The sequence below is a fragment of the Poecilia mexicana genome, unplaced genomic scaffold (assembly GCF_051168715.1).
Source record: "Poecilia mexicana isolate PSO_F unplaced genomic scaffold, ASM5116871v1 scaffold_13, whole genome shotgun sequence".
Classification (NCBI taxonomy): domain Eukaryota; kingdom Metazoa; phylum Chordata; class Actinopteri; order Cyprinodontiformes; family Poeciliidae; genus Poecilia; species Poecilia mexicana.
This window is the reverse complement of record NW_028263382.1, coordinates 10,515,002-10,529,020: the sequence shown is the minus strand read 5'-3', so window position 1 is coordinate 10,529,020 and position 14,019 is coordinate 10,515,002. Positions and strand designations below refer to the sequence as shown.

The window sequence follows — 14,019 nt, the reverse complement described above, 5'->3', positions numbered from 1 at the left end:
TTCAGCTGTTTGAAAATATTTCCAATTAAGAAAAACAATACTCATAAGCTACTAACCCATTGTCAGGCCTCATTCTCGCTGGGAAACGTCTGGTTTGAGCTGTTCGCGTCTCCATTGCAGTGTGTGCATCACTGCTGTGGGCACGAATATGGGCAGAAACGTGGGCAGGACGAGCGAGTGCCGGAGCTGTGGCCGACACTCCGATGTTTTCAGCGACACTCGCCAATGTTGAACCGCACGGTTGTGGTTTAGATGGACTCAAATCAACCCTGCTACGTTGTATTTTGTCTTGTAGAAATTTATTTCTGGCCCAAACCGAAAGAAAACAATTCAGATTAGCTAATCACTTTGTGGCATTTTATTTTCTTAAACATGAAATTTTTTGGTTGTCAAATTCAGAAGTAGTTTTAACGTAAACCTTCGTATTTTATTTTCTTTTTACATGATTCAAGTGTAGCAACCTGTCCTTACTGTTTAAAGAAACTTAGATAAGTGTTACCATAACGACTAATTCCCCCTTCAGGAAAAACGAAGCATTTAAATTTAATGAAATCACATTGAACTCAATTAAATTGAACTGAATTACAGCTGCATGATGCATGGAATCCAGACGGGACTGGAGATGTAACAGTGAAATTGTCTGTAGTAGGAGTGGGAAACTACGTTTCAAGAGTTAATATTTTTACTTTACTGTTGGAGGTAAAAGATCGCGTTTACCAGTTAATGCTGCCTAAAAACATAAGTAATTTATTTTGATATTCTTGCAAAAGTCAGCAGCATGATAAAAACAACAGAGCAAATAGACTTTCATGTCATAACAGATGCCGCTGTTATTTTTATAAAGTAGAACATTTCAGGGCTGCATGCGTAATGTACTGGACCTATTCTTCTCTATTATGTTGGGGTTGATCTCAGGGTTGTTGCAGTAGGAATAGTTTATCTTTTTTTGCACTTCCAAAGAAACAGTCCTGAAGCAATGGAAACTGCACTTAAAATATTTTTGTTCGCCACATCATTTATTTGCAGTGTTTGAGTCTCAGACCTTCCTCAGGCTACTGCTGTGAACCTCAAATATATATATATACAACAGCGACTTTGACAGTTGCAAGTTTACAGTAGGTTGATTATTGCTTAGCTGGTATTAGGTTTGGTTTCCCTGCAGGCCAAACTATAAATCAAATTCATGTCTTGCCTTTGCAGGATAATGAGCAGTAGTTGCAGACTAATGAGAGGCAGGTCACCAGCAGAGTACTTGTCGAAAGACCCTCTTTTAAACCTGTGTGAACTTTATTTCTTTTCTTGATTGTTCCTAACCTTACGACTACCCATTACTTATTTCCATTAAGTCAGGTTGGGCTGTGTAACCCTGGATCAATCCTTATGAGCTGCATTTTGCCAAGGTCAGCAGTGTTCATCATTGCAGAAAGTGAATAAACAGTCTGCTTCTCCCTGTTGCTTACCAGGCTGGTTTGAAAACATTATTCCCTTTCTGTGCTCCTGCTGTCAGGACTAAACCTTGAATTGCTTAGAGTGATTAGTAGCAGGGAGCGTGCTGCAGCGATGGTCCCAGGCTACTTTTGTTTATGTTGAGGCTTTTACGCATTCTGTTTAATGCGCTGGCGGGGCTCGCTTTTGATCCCGGAAGGAGGCTGTTGAGATACCCCTTCGCCGTCGTTCCTCCCCTCTCCCCTCTGCTTGCATAAGCGCTACCAAATTCAGTTCTGTCTGACAAGCCGTTTAACCACCCCCACCACTTCTGCCCAAGTCTTTCTTCCCCTCAATTGAAAACACACCTTTCTGTTGACTGAGGAAGCTTTTCTATAGAGCTGAGGCATGTGAAAATCTTTCAGAAAAGGAGTAAGTGCTGCCTGTTTGGAGCATTCTTTGCTTTCAATAGATGTTGTAGACAATGCTCTTGATATCTGCCCAAACTTCTTCTAAGCATGTCTAGAAGTAGGCTTGGGGTGATATGAGATTCTCACGGTGGGTAAAAATGCCACGGTTTCACGGTAATTACACGGGAATGAAAAAAAAATGTTGCTGTTGCTAAAATTGTATATTTTGTAATATCATGCATGATTAAAACTTTCTAAAACTAATATTTGAACACCTTGTAAGTCTAGCTGTTCTTTTCAATTAATCTTTTTCTACTGAACAATCTTGTGACATTGTTTTGCTGTTGTGCTCTTGATAGATTTTTAGAAAGAGAAATGCACGGACCAGGCTTTTTCTTGCCAATACTAATATACGGCTTTCTTTTAGTCTTTCAATTCCTTTTTTTTTTTTTTTTTAAGGATTTTGCCACAGAACACAGAAAAAAATGTATTTCTAAACCAAACTTAAAAAGAAAAAAAAAACTAAAGTAATAAACAGCAAATCTTTATTAGATTTTTGTTAAACTAAAATAAGTGCATAAAGGTGTATGCTGGTGGTTGGAGGGATTACAGATTAAAACTGTTGCGAGTTTTAATGCACTTAAAGATCTCCCCCATATTTTGCCTGTACATCACTAAATTCTAAAAAAAAAAAAAAAAAAAGTCAGTTTCACTTGATTGGTGGAGCTCTATCTTCAAGCTGCTATGACTCAGGTTATCTCCTCCAATAATGAGCCTACAGCTGGCTGCTTATTGGACAAGCTGCGGTAGCTATAGCTTTTTTTTTTTTTTTTTTTTTTGCTTAGTTTTTGTTTAGCATTTTTGCTAACTTTGAAAACATTTGTGCACTAGCTTCCCCTAAAATAATTCTTGCAAAAAATTTATAAAGCACTAATTTACTTGCTTGTTTTGTAAACTTACATTTGAATAAAGTTCAACATCTGCATTGACGTTTTGCTAACTCACTCTTAAGAATTCTTAAACACGTCATTGACACATGGTGTCAACATGATTGAATTTAGCATTTTACCGCATTTGCAATAACTTCTGCTAAATAACGTGTTGGTGTAGTGCTTCAACTTTAGCAGAACTAATGTGTATGATTATTGGTTTAAGTTTAGCTTGGCTAACTTCTTAGGTATTGGTATTTTTAGGTCTACAGCATTCCTGTCTCTGATTACTGCACAATTTATTAGGCTATGGGCATTTTAAAGCATTTTTACTGTTTAATTTATTATGTTTTTTCATTTATCTTATTTCATGTCAACATCACCAAATGTATAGCAGGTTTTGGTGAGCCGGAGCTGCCTGATCCACTATGGTTGACTTTTGGCAAGAGGTGTCCTATCACCTGAATATGACCTTTCTCACCAGACCGTGCAAAACACCAGGTGGGATATGGAGAACCTCTGACATGCTTCTCACATTGTCATCTAACTAAAAGGACTTAAAACCTTTATACCATTTTGCTACTTTGGATTTTATAGACTAAAACTGGAAGTGTATGAAGCTGGAGCTCCAGCAGCCAGACAACAGTCAACTGCTTAAGATATTCTGTTGACTACATGATAACTATAGTTGTAAAACAAATTGATCATACTTTGATTGATAGATCTTTTATAGGTTTTCTTGCCATGACAGCCAAACTTGTCTTTCTTGCTAGCGCAGGTCAGTTTAGGAATATTCAGTGTAGTTAACAGGAAAAAGTCTCAAGATCTTGGTTTACACTTACTAGTTTGTCTGCCCGATCAAAAAATGACAATTTATGTAATAAATTATGAAAATCTTTCACATTTTTACCATTTTGCTGGCTAATCTCTTTCAACATTTAATGACATATCAGCTGTCATTTTTGTAAAATCATCACGAGTCACAAATAACTAGTTAATTTCACACACAAACGACTACTAATCACTTAGCTTGCTCACACATTGTCCATGTGCATCTCTGTGTCTGTCGTCTGTGTCGCCTGAATATGTCGGCGTTTAGTCCTGCTTTCTGCTAAGAAGAATCTCCAACATTTCAGGGAAACAAAGGTTGTACAGAGAGCGGAAACTAGATTTATATTCAGCACCAGCTCTGAATAGCAATTCTCAGCATACTGCTAATTGTTTGATGGATAGTGCGGGGCCATTTGCATTTATATCGGACCACAAAACGCCTCCCGCCTATTTAGATCCCATATTTAACTTCTGACACTATAGCAATGGTCACAACTGCCCAGCTAAAGTCTCAGGAAGTGTTTTTAACAAAGGGTGCCACTGTTTATCCTGCAGGTGGTGTCTTTAAGGGGTTGGTGTGAGGGATGTTCTTTTGTGCAAGGAAGCAGAGATGTCTTCATTTTGCAGCGGACGCTTTTGAAGCATTGATTATTCAGGTTAAGTATGAGGTTATTCTGATTTTTAGCTCACTTTTGAGGTAGGTATGATTGGGAAGCTAACAAGTCTACATTATTTGTGCTAAAATCCCACTTATTTTGGTACAAAGAGGCTCGAATGTAGATGCTTGTACCAATGTTAGTTCCAATATATTTTTTATCCCTAATATTTTTGTTGCTGACTTTTTTTAAAAATTTATATAGAAATAATAATAATAAAAAAAATCACTAAATTCATAGTGATAAATTTGCAGGTACTTCTCAATAAATGAAAAATTCTTTGTTGTTGATTTTTTTTCCCCTTTCTGTAATTTAATTTAACCATAAAACTTACACATATATTGGTAAACAGAGAGATATATTATTTTGTGCTAATTCCAAATTTAAACTGATGAAAACCCAAAGTTTGGATTCTTCATGGTGGAAACGGTCATGGGAAAGTCTGCTGTCCTTACAGTAAAGCACTCTCTCAGATTTTATTGTCTGAAAGTTTTTATTTGTATTTGAGAGAAATGCCACTTGTCAACTGTTGGCATCCAGCAGCAGAGACACACTGATTATATTTTATTTCTTGCCAAAAATTGTCCTGTGAGTAAAAACCCCAGAAATGATGGCTTGAGTTAAAAGAAAGCAGAACCCTTTAAATATTGTCCACATTTAGCTGTCCAGTGTGGCTGTTAAAAACTGCAGGTTTTTATCACAATTGCACTACAAGGGCAGAGTAGTTTATGGGCAGTTTCCTTTCTTTTGAAACTGTCAGTACTTTAGTTTCTTTGCTGCTGCAGCTGAAGTTCTGTCTTCTGTCCAAGGTGTTAACCCAGATATATATATATATATATATATATATATATATATATATATATATATATATATATATATATATATATATATATATATATATATATATATATATATATATATATAATTTTTTTTTTTTTTTTTTTTTTTTTTTTTTTTTAACACAGCAGGCGAGGTCCAACCCAGCATAAAAAAACAACCATGGACACCAGGTAGACTTTCTAACCTGCTGAAATTTTAACCTTAACTGTAGATTTTAAACTCTAATCGACCTGCTCTAAGCTTTTAGCTTGGAGGAGACGTTAAAGGAAATTTCCCCAAGGATTGAAGGCTCTCAGTTTTTATAATGTTTAAATGTGCAGTCCCTTCCTGCGAATATGCATTTCAGCAGCACTGCTGTAACTGATTGATTTCACTCTGGTTCTTCCTGCAACACTTTTTATTTGTTGGACCACATCCCTCCTCTGCAGAGCTCACAGCTGCAACACATTTCCTTTTTACATCCTCAGACAAACCATAATCTACCCTGGTGCAGATAATGAAATTGAAAAAGGTGGAGTCTGCAATTGCTTTAAGGAGAAAAACAGACCATCCATCATTTCTTTTGTCTTTCAAGAGAGACCTCAGTTGATTTTGGATCATGGCAGAGATACTCGGCTGGTTTCTGGCGCAGCTTAAGCTCTTCAGCTCAGGCTTTAGAGGAACTTCTACTTTGAAATAAAAGCACGATTCTTATCTTCATTTTTTAGAGATTTCAATCAGTGGCGCTTTTGTTTTTTTTTGTTTTTTTTCCACTGGTGTTAGCTAATAACTTTTCTAAGTCTTTGTGAATGCTCTTTCTAACCTTTTTTCATTACTTCAAGGCACTTCTCACAGTCTGCCAACTCTTATCTGGAAACGATAACATTTCTTTTGAATTTGTCCGTATATAATTTATCACCTGTCTCATTATAAGAACTTTTTTTTTTTTTTTTCTTTTTGGTTCATTAAAATAATTCAGCAGTTTTGAACACAGCAGCATTGTGAGAAGTTGCAAGCAGCTCCTCAAGATGCACGAGTCCTGAACTGGAGGATATTTGCATCTCGTATCATCAGTCATTGTGAGCAGTTTGCTGAAGCCCTTGCTGGGTTTCCCATGGTCTCAAAAGTACATCTCATTGCATAGGAGCTGATTAATAATGAGGTGGAAGGTCTCTGCAGAATTTTAGCCAAAGCACTTAGCGTGGCCCTTTGGAAACAAAAACAATGCACTTTTACAAAGCATTCTCAAAAACTTTGGGAAGCTGCTTGTTTTCCACCCTCTTGCATTTGCATCAAGGATCTCGAGTTAAATTTGAAAAAATTAGCAGCTCCGACATTTGAAATCTTAGGAGCAGCTGAAGTGCTCTTGTGGCTGCTCAACCCCCAAACACACACCCTGACCTTCCCACCAGCCCCTCGCTCTTCATGTGGCCTCAAATCATTAATCACCAGGATCTTTTCAGCTGTCAATACATGCAAGAAGAGACCCCCAAAGACAACAATGATGTCTCAAATGAAACCCTTTTCTTTTGTTTTTCAGAACGGGAGCAAATACAGTTCACTGAGGATTACTGTTACTGCTCTGTCCGGCACAAACCTCATACTGTATTCATAAAGAGCTTATCTGGTGGAGAAATCCTTGTCTGAACAGCGCAGCATATAATGAGTAAAAAAGTCTCCGATCCGACTGGATTAGTTTTGATCTCTTGTTGAAAACAGTTGTGTGTCCTTCTAGAATGAGTTGTAATTCATTTCGCTTAAAGGGGCTGGGTGATGTCGAAGCAGAAGTGTAAACTAAAACATTTATGGGAATTTAGCCATGAAGCTGCATTTGAAAAAGTAATGAGTGGATCTATTAAACTGCAGTAATAATGTTTTACAAATTCATACATCTAGACTTTATTTTGTAAATAGACACAATTTCTAGAATAGGATTTTTTTTTTTTTTTTTTTTTGGAGGGAGGAGTGCACCGATTACCGATTACTATTTTTCTGGCCAATCGCTGGTCTTTAAAAGGACAGACCTGCCAATTTCATTTTTGGCTGACACAGATTTAATTTTTTTTTTTTAATATTGTGGCAAAGTTGCTAAGTGTCCAACAGTGGGGTGACTATTGTTAAGTGAGAGCAGATGTGACCTGGTGGGCAGGTCTGTCAGGCAGCGCTCTAACAGCAGAGCAGAAGGGGACCGTGGCTGATTTCAGACCTTTGCAAAGATGGATAAGAAAGGTGGAAGAGATCAGTTTCTCATTTAAGCATCAGCTGATCACAGAATTCCCAAAATTAAATGGGAGGTATTATGTAAAATAAACTTTTTGAACTTTTTTTTAAATATCATGTTATAATGTTATTCCATCATCAAAAACATACCTGGACTGTTGCTTTTAGCATTTCATTCATTTTTGAGGAATCCTTTAATCTCTGGCAGCCATAATCATTTGTTCTCACCAGCAAAACTTCTGCCTTACACAACCCTTGGCCCCCCCATGTGCCTTCTCCCCTCAGCTCCTGCAGACTAGCAGCAGCAGCAATTAGCAAACCCCTGGTGGAACTGCGCGTTTGCTGAGCTTATAATACAAACTATATTTCAGTCCAACTCTCCTCAGAACAGTTGTAAATGGCATGGAGGAGCATTGTTGTGATGCAGTACTGAAGGGAAAGCATCACAGAGAGTAGGTGATTCTTAAAGAGACAGAGAATAAATTCTGAGGAAGTCAGATTTCTTTTAAGTTACATTTGATGTGTACAATATGTTTTAACATAGTTACTTGATTGGTCTCTAAAAAGGCACTATGTTTCTGGAAAATACATAATGCCGCCCCCTTAAGGATTTATCAGTACCCAATTTATCAATGTCTTCAAAAAATAAACATTTTTATTTTTTTTTATACAAATTTGAACCACATTTTGTAGATTTTAACCCTTTATTGTTAAAATAAAGGGTTGTGGTTGATATGACAAAAGCTTTGCAGTTGGCTGTACTTAAACTTTAAATAAACAGCCTCCAAACTTTTAATACAGTTTACCCACACATTGACATTTGTTAATCCAACTTAATATCCTAAAGCACTTGGTCACTTTAAATGAGACGATTACACGGCCCCCATCACTAAACTACTGTACAATTATGCATCGATTCATCCTATGTTTCACTGACACTGCATTTTTTTTTCTTTCTTTTTTTTTTTTCCGATATTCACTTCAGTATTTCGTCCTTGAAGGCAAGTGGGGGGGGGGGGAATGGTGCATGGCTGAATGCTAAAATTTCCTCCCTCTCCTATTGATCTTATCCTGGGTGTGCTGTTTGGCAGTTGAGGCTTTACGATGCAGATTTTAATCACCTCTGCTGGTTCACAGTGGCCCCTGGATGTGTCTGGCACCGCAGCTCTCAGGCTCGGGATGATTTGTGGCGTGTAAACAACACAATTCAAGGCAGGACACCTGCCACTTTTTCCACACGCCGGACACCCAGCATTTTCTGTGCGACATATGAACTGCAATATTTGTGGGAGACTCGTGTCATGAAGTTTATAGGTACATGATTTGTTGTGTCGTATTTTATTAGTGGAAAGGCGGGTGCAGTGGACTGAGCCATTCTAAAACCTCCAGCTGGGAACATGTATGTTTGTTAAACAGTTTGTGTTTCGGAAGTGACTCATCCAAGTGGTACTCTAAGTGGCGTTTGGTTGTGTTTAAGTAAAAGGGTTTTTCTTTTCGTTTCTGTAAACATGATTTTAGATGTTTGCTTCTGAGACATGAACATGTGATATTTTTTAACGATACAAATCCCTTTTTGCTGCTTTTGCAGTTGCAGGTCTTTTGGGTATTTCTCAAGCTAAGTCAGATTGGATTGTCTGTTAACATCAGTCTTGAAGTTGAACCACAGTCAGTTGGATTTAGGTCTGGACTTTAACTTTTAATCATTGCTTTGCAGTCCTGGCTGTTCATTTGACTTGTAGGAAGGTGAAATGTTCTTACAATCTCTACCTGCCTTTAGCTCCATCCACCTTCCTCTAAAATCTTACCAGTCTGTTCTGAAGAAACATCCCCCAGCACGATTCTCTTCACTCCATGTTTACGGCTGGTGTGATGTACAGAGTAAACTTTGCACTACGTATTGCCAATCTATGATTTGCTGAAATCTGTTTTTACATTTTTTTTCCTTTTTTTTGCATGGTGGTTTATGAATAATCCAACTGCAATCAGAGTTCCATCTGAACAATGTACGACCCCAAATTGACCCGTATGCATGGAACGACGTAGATGTCACACAGTGGCGGAATATTTATTGTCACATGATTATAACAAGACAAACAAAGATAACAAACAGAAGCACAAATAATAGCGATGGCCTTCTATGGGGTATTACCACGTCTGGCTTCTTCTGGTACAGAATTATGATGCATGTCTCACATCAACTACGTAAAAGTCGAATAAAATGTGACATACCTGTTCAGACTGCACACACTTTGAAAACCATCTGCTATGAATCTGATTTAGTACTAAAGAACCTCCTTTTGCGTATTTGTCTCCCCTTCACTCCTATTGTCAAACTTCAATGAGGCGTTTTATGAATTTCTTCCAACAACGAAATCCAGATTTGTAAAATGTGGAACTAGTAGTTGTTCTCATTCCCTGGTCTATCTGCAGGTGGACAACCATACACAGAAGTTTTTGTTTTTTCAATATGTAGGGATGCGAGTACACTACCTACTTGATTCTTCCATACATTGAATATACATTTATTTTTAAAAATTTGTTGTATTTTTCTTTTCCAGAATCGCTCAAACTGAACCGGAGTTACAACCCACATTTTCATCTGAAAGTAGAGAGGAGGCAGCCATGGAGGTGAAAGAACGCAGACCCTATCGCTCGCTCACGACCCGGCAGGACACCGAGCGCCGTTATACCAGCTCCTCTGCAGACAGCGAAGATGGTAAACCCAACTCTAAATCCTACAGCTCCAGCGAAACACTCAAAGCCTTCGACCACGACTCGAGGATGGCGTACGGCAGCCGTGTGAAGGAAATGGTTCACCATGAAGTGGATGAATTCAGCCGGCAAGGTTAGAGCAAAATCACAAATCCACTAGTCTGTAACAAGTCATTTAATTATTTTTTTTTTATCTCAATTTTAACAATAAACAAGCTAATAATTGCAAACATATAAAATTTTTTAAAACTCAAAGGAAAGGAGGTACACAGAACATTTAAACCTTCATTATTAGACAAGTATAGCCTATAAATGTAATTTGTTTTCTTCTTTTTGAAGTTAGTGGGTGAGGCATTAAGGTGTGCTCTGTAGTCTGGTGTTTCTTTGACTTTTGCTCCCTCATGTTAGTTTTAAAGTCACCTTGGTTGTAACTGTAATTATTGTGTCAGTGAGATTTAAAAATGATCTTCCTAAATCCATGAATGGGAGATTACTTCATATATGGGATGTAGTTTGCAAAGTTACACAATATTTTTATTATTTTTTTTGTCATATAGTTCAAAACTAAATATTTATTTTCCAAACTAAATATTTAGCAAGCAAACTGTGTATTTAAACAAATTTTAAACTAAATATTTATTTTGGAGCTGCATATTTATCTTGTGAATTAAATATTTAATTCCAAAGTAACAATTTTTTTAATCAGACATTTTAAAAAAATATCCTAGTGAAAATATGACTTCGAAAAATTAACACGCTTTTTTTTTTTTCTTTCTGACTGGCAAAACAAAACCAATGTTTTCGTGTGTACAACTTCCAACCCATATCCCTAAGCGGCAGCACTTATTATAATTAAAATATTTAATAAGGCGTTTAAATGCTAAATATGTACGGTATACTTAACTCCTTCAACACTGAATAAAATTGTTCTATATTGGCTTTCTTACCTTTCAGTCGAGATACATTTGCTGATTTTTCTTTGCAGTTCAAATGCTCATTTCCAGAGCGCTGTTTATCATCTTGCTGTAGGGGCCGACTTTTCCCTGCGAGACCTCGGCTTTGGAGATGGCCTTCCATCGCATGTGGCGACGTACAGGAGCGACATGGGGCTGCCTCACCGTGACTACTCGGTCAGCGTGGGCTCTGACGCAGACACGGAGACAGACGGCATCATGTCCCCGGAACACGCGGTCAGGCTGTGGGGCCGCAGCAACACCAAGTCGGGCCGCAGCTCATGTCTCTCCAGCAGGGCCAACTCCAACCTAACACTCACCGACACTGAACACGAGAACACAGAAAACGGTAGGAACCTGACCTTTTTTTTTTATTCCTCCTCAACTTCATCAAAACACGTGCCATTCTTAGACTACAGTGTTATCATACTGGTTTAACTGAATATGAGCTTCAACTCTTCACTTTTTACCTTTCTTATATTTTTGTATCTTTAAATTGCTAAGAAAACTTAGCTGCTTTTAAAATACAGAGAAATGACCACCTAAACGGATAATAAGGCAGCTGAGTTGTTTTCTGACCTCTTGCTCGTTTTGTCTTGTAGATAAACAGCATTTTAATGAAAAGTTATCAAATCTAGAGGCAGAGCAAAAAAGAAAAAAAAACACACTTTTTGATCAAACATGAATCTATGTTATGAGTCATACTTTGGAGTATATTGTTATATAACTATCCCAGCAGAGCTATTATGTTCAGAAGTAATGCTGCAAAAAAAACACCTGACAGAAAAGAATTTATCCAACTTCAATAAATCCATGATCAGCCTTGTACATGAGACAGAAAGTGAGCGCAGGGTTATATCTCATCAGTCCTGGATGATTGTGATATTTTTCTGCACATTAATATGTTTCAGTCAATATTCCATTGTTGACTTTGGCAGAAAAACTGCCTGGCAGTTTGTGACTTTAAGGAGAATTTGGGAAGTATTTTTGTGCCTTGGTATGAAAGGTAAGACTGGTTTTCAGTGGTGGGCACCAGTTAGCTGCGCTAAGCTTACAGCACTATTCATAAACATTAGTTCTGCTAATGCTAGAGCGATATACTAACATGGTGTTTAGTGGAAGCTAATGCATTAAATTCAACTATATTGAAACACACCAAGCGTCAGTGACGTGTTATATCGCCAGGTCAAATGTATTATTGCACATCTATCTGCTCTGTTGCACTTCAGGAGCTTCAGAAAGTAATTCTTTAAAACAAACCTTTGAATTTTACATTTGTTGAGGATTGCTAACTCTGTTGCTGCCTGATTGAGCACAGTAGGGGTGCGGTCAGAAAACGAGCAGAACATCAGTCGATTTTAAATTGTTCTAAAATGATAAGTTATGGGTACAGGAAAAAAAAAAAAGCATTTGCTGCGCCGAATCATGAGTAGAGAATATACGGAGAGGACGCAAAACTGCTACGTAAACAGTCTTCAGCCACTTCAAAATGAAAGCACAAATATAAACATATAACTGCTTGCTGAATGCTTAACAACATGACAAAAACCATAACACAGATGTTGAACTACATTCAACTGAAAGAAAACAGCCAAGTAAATTAGTGCTTTAGAATTTATCCCAAAAAAATTGAAGGGGAAGCGTTAAATGTTTTCAAAGTTGGATATAGTGCTAATGAAAAGTTCACTCTGCTGTTATCATATTAGTGGATTAGTGCAAGTGTGCCCACCACTGGCTTTTCACCAGAGGATCAATAATATTCCTGCATTGTTGTTCAGTTTTCTATAGCTTCAATAAATAATATTATCATTTTATTGTTTCTCATTTATTCTTGTTGGTAAATAAGATAATCTTGGTGTATATTCAGTAAAGTGTGCAGGCTGTACACTTTGCTTATAACGTTATGTTGTCCTCCTTAGTGTAACATTCTCCACATTTGCTTACTTCTGTCTCGGTTCGACTGGATTATCTCATTTTTCTGGTGTACTAGATCTGTTTCATAAGATGCAGCGTTAAGCATTAACCTAAATCATGCATATTATATGGCAGATTTATGAAATTGTTCCCGGGGTACTTCACAGACAGAGGAGCTCATCAAGGCTCTGGCGGCAAAAATTGTAATTACCCTGCACATCCTTGCAGAGAACTCTGCGAATCGTTTGCATTTCAGCGTGCGTCACGTTATGTATTAGCTTCTTATTATAACTGACAGAAATGACTCTTGGAAGTGGAATCCATTTGGTCAGATGACTCCGGTAGAGAGCACGGCATCCCTCCGCTTGATCATCTGGGGCACCAGGGGACTTGAGCTTGGCTGTATTGTGCATAATTAAAGAGACTCTCCTTGGATGGCTGTTCAGGGGGTCGGTAGGCTGGAATGTTTTCAGGGCCCCGTAGCTGCAGCATCATGCGTGTGCGAGACCCAATCAAGATTCTAAGTAGCCTTTTATTCCACTCACCCAAGCAGAAAGAGCACTTGTATTCAGCATTTAATTCAGTAATGCCAGATAACATACAATTTATATATGGCAAGTTAATTAAAATCCATCGAGCAGGCCTTCCTGTGTGTGCTTTAATCTCTTTAAATCAACAAACCATTTAGTGTGCTTTAATGTATTCAAGCCGCTGGGCTGTTCCCCCCCTCTTCACATGTGACTTTCTTGACCCTGGTTTAATGCATGCAAATAAGCAATAGCAATTTCAGAACAATTTTCTTGATGCTTTGATTCCAGGCCGTCAGTTCTGTTTTGTGAACAAAATGCCTTCCTTGTTATGATGGATTTTACAACGATTACTCTGCAGTTGGTGTGTGATAACGATAAAAACCTTATCCTCATTGGAACTCACTGAATGTGTAGTGTAAACATCAGTTAAGCAAATGCAGGAAGTAAGTTAGACTGTTAGCATTTCCCTGATAAGTTTGAAAATGAATGAATCCCACAGTGATGGTTAATTTCTTTGTGCAGTAAACTGATTTATCCTAACAACTGGCAGGTGAATTGCAAAAAAATAAAACAAACAAACAAAAAAAAAACTTGTTACAATGTGATGTTCCCTAAACATT

The 14,019-nt window shown here is 37.7% G+C and overlaps 1 protein-coding gene across 1 annotated transcript in view; it reads left to right on the top strand.

Annotated features, from left to right (window-relative positions):
- The window catches only part of tenm4 (teneurin transmembrane protein 4), a 214,969-nt gene that overhangs the window by 42,880 nt on the left and 158,070 nt on the right, over positions 1–14,019 (top strand). The window contains exons 2-3 of the mRNA XM_014980901.2: positions 9,849–10,135; positions 11,032–11,304. Coding sequence (XP_014836387.2) covers positions 9,913–10,135; positions 11,032–11,304 — 496 coding nt within the window. The 5' untranslated portion in view covers positions 9,849–9,912. The remainder of the gene's footprint in view (positions 1–9,848; positions 10,136–11,031; positions 11,305–14,019) is intronic.